This window comes from Episyrphus balteatus, chromosome 3 (genome assembly GCF_945859705.1).
Source record: "Episyrphus balteatus chromosome 3, idEpiBalt1.1, whole genome shotgun sequence".
NCBI classification, from domain to species: Eukaryota; Metazoa; Arthropoda; class Insecta; order Diptera; family Syrphidae; genus Episyrphus; species Episyrphus balteatus.
In genome coordinates, this window is record NC_079136.1 from 59,939,073 (window position 1) to 59,945,072 (window position 6,000).

Here is a 6,000-nt window from a genome sequence, read left to right on the forward strand (position 1 = left end):
GTTTAAACAAAAATTTTAAACATTTGAGTACGTGTATTGCATAAGATAGATACGAAAGTTTAGTTTAGGTTGGATAAAAAAAAGGTTCTTAGGTTATGTTGTGTTAACCAAAACACCTTAGCTCCCTGTATATAAGAGATTTTCATATTCGAGATGTGACACTTAAAAAAACTAAATTGCAACACTTTTATCTTTTTCGATAATGTGTGTTTTGTTTGAGATGAGTTTGAATTTGAACAAATGTACTGTTTATTCACTAATAGTCAGTTATAATTCTTGTAATCATACAATTTCAAAAAAAAAACTGTAGGAACAGGAAAAAAACATCAACAAAAATTCACATAATTACCAAAAAAAACTGTAATGCGCCTATTAAATGAATATTTTTAGTTGTACCCCGTAAAAAAATAAAAAAACACTTTGTAAATTTTTATATGGAGCATCATTTGTATGGTTGTGCTTTCAGCAGAAATAAAAATAATACAAATTTAGAATAAACACAAACAGGCATATATAACTGAAATTTCTAAGTTAGACATTCACAAGTTAGTTCTTAAAAAAAAACTTAGATTTATAAAAAAAAAATTCAACAAACAAAAAAAAAATACTTATACATCCTTTACACCAGGCAACAATGTTGAAGAAATCAAAAAGTAAACGCCGTCTTACGGAACCGCATATTTCTCCAGCGATCCTCGCTGTTGCATCATCATCGGCACATCCATCAACATCACAACAACAACCACCTGAAAATGGGGATCGTGATAAGGAGCCCTATAACACATAGAGATCCCGTCCGTCCGGTCCCAGTTTTTTATTTTCATGTTTTCTTTAAAAACTACAAAAACAACAACAACAACAAAATAGTTATATTATTAAGTATATAGAAAAAAATATTATAAATGGTTAAAAAAAAACACACACACACCCAAAAATAACAATAAGCAAAATACACAAAAACTTTTACACCAAGATAACAAATCAAAACTTTTTAAAAAATATTTTTGTTTAAAATTTCTTAATTTTAATTTTAAATATTAAGGTATTTTTTTGTGTTGTCTTAATTTTTGAGCAGAGTGTATACAGTATAGTTGAAAAAAAAAGCATTTGTAAGGTTTTTTTTTAAGATTTATTTTACCATGTAAATATAATAATCGAAGCAGCTAATAAAAAAAAAATAGATTATTATTTATGACCTAAATTAATAAAAATCAATCTTATCAAGAAATCCTAAGTAATCGGAAGTTTGCTACGAACCTCGAAAAAAAACTGTCAAATTACGATTTAGTTTTTTTTATGGTCTAGCAATAAAACTCCAATAACGATGGTATAATGATGGGAGTAAATAAAAAAATAGAAACAAAAAATTAAAACAGTTCAAATTATATACATAAAAGAAATATTATGGAAAATAGTTTAAACAAATAAATAAACGATTCCTATGTAAAATAAAATTAGAAAGTAATTTATTGTGTCGTTTTCCAAGTCCATTTAACATTCAACAATTAATTCTTATACACCACACCACATATAAAAACTAATTTTTATAACCTCCAACAGTTTAAAAAAAAATAATATTAATCCCTGCAATTTATTTTTTAATCCAATTTATTTTTTTAATTTCGATATAAATTTTTTTATTTTATGTAAGTTAAAACAAAACTAACTTTTTAGCAACATCGTAGATTCAAATTAACGTTTTTTCTAACGTTATCACCTCAATATTTTTATACAATTCGCATTTGCTCTATTTTATTTAAATAATTTAATTTTTTTAAATTATATATTTAATAACTTTCTTCGTTTGCTATACCTAATAACTTTCCTTTTTGAGCATTTAGTTATTTTTTTTAAATTCCATTAATTAGCTTAAGACGATATTAATATTTAGTTTTTTTTTTCTAACATTAAAGTTATAATTTTTGTTTTCTTTTTATTAATAAAAATATAACCCTTGCTGTTAATTTTAAAATTTTTTTTTAGTGTTATCCAAATTTGTATTAATATTCAAAATTATTATATCCGCACAATATATACTTTTCATTTTTAATTTATTTCAAAAAAATTAGGTATATGCTTAAATAAAAAATTATATTAAAGAGGAATATTAAGTAAAACAAAAAAATATTTAATAAAATCCTTTTTATATTTTTCTCGTTTCATTTTCACGCTGACATTCAAAAAAATATATATAAAAAAAAACTATCAAACCAAAAATACACGTTACATCTGTACAAAAACAAACAAATACTTCATATTTATTCAAACATCTTTTACACCACCAACAACAAAAAAATACACAAATATTTTTTAACTGACATATTTTACATTCAAAAATGTATACAAATAAAAAAAAAAAACATATTTAAAAAATAAATAAATATATATATATACAATTAAATATATATGTATATTAACCCTTTCGGACCGGACGGGTAGGCGACCATGCTTAAAAAGAACAAAAGCAAAATGAAGCGTCGCAACACTGAACCAACAATGGTCGTGGCTGGAACTGCTACACCACAAATGTCACTGGCCATACAACCAGCGGAGGATAATAATTCGGATCAAGCTAATAATACGGATTTCTGAATATGGTATAGCGAGCGACTAATTTAACGACCTATTAGATAATGATTAAACAAAAAAATTGAAAGCAAAACTAAAATTTTTAAATAAAAAAAAAATATAAGACCTATTTTTTACACCAAACAAAACTAAAATCAAACAAAAAATAGAAATCAAAAAAATCCGCTTGGGGCGCTGTGGGAGCCACTTTGGAAAATATTCATTAATTGTTTTTGTTTTTCGTTACATCAAAACGGCGCTTTCTGCGCTAATTGGGTCATCAAGCTAGGCTGCTTATGATCGCCATCTCTACCTTTTGTTACATCAGAGCTTTTCAAAAAACTTTATTGAACAACAAATGAAATTCGCAATTGAAAATGATCAAGCTTTTCATTTCTTGTATTAACATTTCAGTGGCAATTTTGCTGCTTAGAATGAAGAAAGCTTTAAGTTAGCTTTTTTCAAGCTGGGTGTATCCTTTAATCAGTATTTTAATATATTCAAACTAATTTATAGTAAAATCAAAAACAAACAAGAAGAAACTTCACGTAAAAAAAGCTTTTTTTAAAGCTTTGTCATAAAATTGAGTTTATGCATCAGGAAAAATTATACTTTACTAGTTCCAACATAAAATGAAAAGCCAAAATTGCTTAAATTGAAAATATAACATCCTGATAACTCTCTATGAACTCTAAAAGAGCTTTCCTAAAAGCTTTGTTTGATAAAACATTAACAATTTGTGCATAAGTCTTTTAATGCAATTGAAGCTTAAGATAATAAAAAAAGCTTTAGGTAAGATTTGAAATTTTTTTGAAGTTCTTGTCTCCTTTAATCAGTATTATAAAACGTAAACTGTTCGATAAAGATATCAAAACTAAGAAAAGAAAAGTTAATTGATTCAATTCAAGATAATAGACCTTCAAAAGTTTATTATTATATATAAATACCAAAAATAACGAGAAGTAACTTCGTGTGAAAGAAAACTTTTTAAGGCTTTTCAGAACTAGCATTAATTTCAACAAGAAATGAAGAGCTTTTTAAAAGCTCAGGCTTAGAATTGAGGTAAGGTAATTAAGTCCTTAAAAGTTTCTTATGAACATTGGCTAAGAACATTCTTAGAGAATCATTAAGATCAATTTTGGACATATACAAGCTTTTGAAACTTTTCGAAAACGAAAAACAAAACTCTCGATGCATATTTTTTCTTATTCTTCTATTGTGCCCATTTTATACCAAAAAATATATTAAAAACAAACAAATAAATGATAAAAATTATAATTCAACATAAAAAATATAACAAAAAAAAAAAAAAAAAATACATCGGCATAAGAAATGAGAAGAAAATTATTAATTTTATTTTAAATATTATTCCCATATGATATATTTTTTTTCCAATTGCTCCAAAATCCAAAAACATACAAATTTTTTATTTTAGACCGTTAAAATAGTTGCTCTCTATTGTATTTAAATAACAAAACTAAAAAAAAAAACTAAGAAAAAAACTAGAACAAAAATTAACATATTTTTTCTTAATTTTAAATTTAAAAGTCAAAATATACAGACATAAACTATTTTTTTAATTTAAATTTAATTTTTTTCTATATTGCACAAAATTATCATTTTTTTTTTTTCAAAAAAATATACCTATTTGTAAAAATAATAGTTGTAAAATCAAAATCTAATCAATTCCACCGAAAGCAAAATAAGTGTATAAATAAATAAAAAAAAATATATAGCAAAAATAAAAAAAAAATAAATTATATAATTAAAATAGTGTCTTAGAAAAAAAAAAAAATAATAAATAAATCAAACCACAGCCATATGCACAACTTTCTTAATGATATTTTTTTTTTTTAATTTTTTATTTACATATTAAAAAATAATATAAAAAATTTATAAACACAAAAATATTTCTTTAGTGCGGTTTAAATAATCAAGAAAGGAGATGTGAAATAATTTGACATATTTTTAATTTATCTTGGAACGCATACAATTTCGCTCTGCAATAAGCAGAAATGACTTTCATTTCATAGCTACTTCATCGGATTTGTATTGGGTAGGTTCAATGAATTCAAAGGAATTAAGGAAAAACAGGATTATTATATTTGTTTATCCAGCTGTCAAAATATAGCTTCGTGTATAAGTATTTTTGACAGCTGAACAATTGGAAATCATAATCCTGCTCAACCTTAACGTGCCTTAATTTTTTTCATTCTCATTGAGAATACCAGGAGTAAGCTTATTTTTCTATATGCAGCCTTTTGATTAGTCTAGTTTTACTGTCAATATGGCAGCTAGTCAACTAAGGGCCTATAAGAATTGTTCATTACTTTATCTTAACTGACAGCTCGTAAATTACGATATTTAATCAAATAAGTCAGCTTAATTATTGACATTATTGCAATCCACCGCACTGCCTTTTTTTTTCATGTAATTTTTCTCAATCTTCGTAAACTGTCTTTTCATTCATTCGAGTTTACATTATTCTATATGTGCGATGCAAATTTACGTCATTATTTTGTTATTTGGCTTGTGTCAAAAAAATTGTCACTTACTTAAATGGCTATATATAAATATTCTATATTTTGTATAGTATACATATATTTGTAAGTTTTCAAAGAACTACATACAAAAATCGTGAAAAAAAATCATATAAAAGAAAATGAGAATATAATGATAGAAGATTATTATTATTTTTTTTCAATTTATTTTTATAATTATTATTTCTTTTTTTTTTATTTAACAAAATAAATGTGTCAAAATAAATAAAATATAAAAAATAAACAAAAAAAAAAATCACTTGTTAATAAAAAAAAAAATTACTTTATATGGAAAAAAGCCACTATTGTTAAAGTAAATGAAACAAAAATAAATAAAATTAAAAACAAAAAAAACTATTACCTACTCAACAAATAAATATTTTTTTAAATGTATTTTTGTTTTTAATTTAAACAATTTATATACTCTTATTATGCTTTAATGTAAAAAAAAATTAAACAAAACAAAAAAAAAACTTCAATGCAAATCAAACCAAAACTAGTTTGTAAAATTAACAAATTAAAGAAAAAAAAAACATACTTCAATTTATACGCTTAAATAAATATCTCACTAGATATTTCTTAAGAATAAAAAAATAACAATTCAAACTTAAAACTTAACAACAAAATACAAATTCTGTATTTTAAAGGTTTTATAATGTTTTAGGAAGGAAAATTTTTAAAAATTGGGAATCTACATTGAAATCTAAAAAAAAATGCTAAAAATATTTGAACACTATGGTGGTGGTTAAAAAAAAAGTCCAAAGAACTTAAATCTGAACTAAAAATATAGTTCTTCCAAAAAACAACAACATTACCAAACATGAACAACATTCATTTGAATATGTGTACTCAAAAGATACAAAAAAAAAAATTATTTAATTTTTTTAATGAA

At 23.6% G+C, this 6,000-nt stretch overlaps 1 protein-coding gene across 5 annotated transcripts in view; it reads left to right on the top strand.

The window, feature by feature from the left end:
• The window catches only part of LOC129914427 (diacylglycerol kinase theta), a 68,934-nt gene extending 64,609 nt beyond the window's left edge, over window positions 1-4,325 (top strand). For 3 of the 5 annotated variants that reach the window (XM_055993685.1, XM_055993683.1, XM_055993686.1), the window contains one exon: window positions 2,440-4,325. In XM_055993685.1, the coding sequence (XP_055849660.1) occupies window positions 2,440-2,592 (153 nt within the window). In that variant the 3' untranslated portion in view covers window positions 2,593-4,325. Of the gene's footprint in view, window positions 1-628; window positions 865-2,439 lie in introns of those variants that run through there. The other 2 variants (XM_055993682.1, XM_055993684.1) reach the window with 1 other exon arrangement.
• The last annotated feature ends 1,675 nt before the right edge of the window (window positions 4,326-6,000 follow it).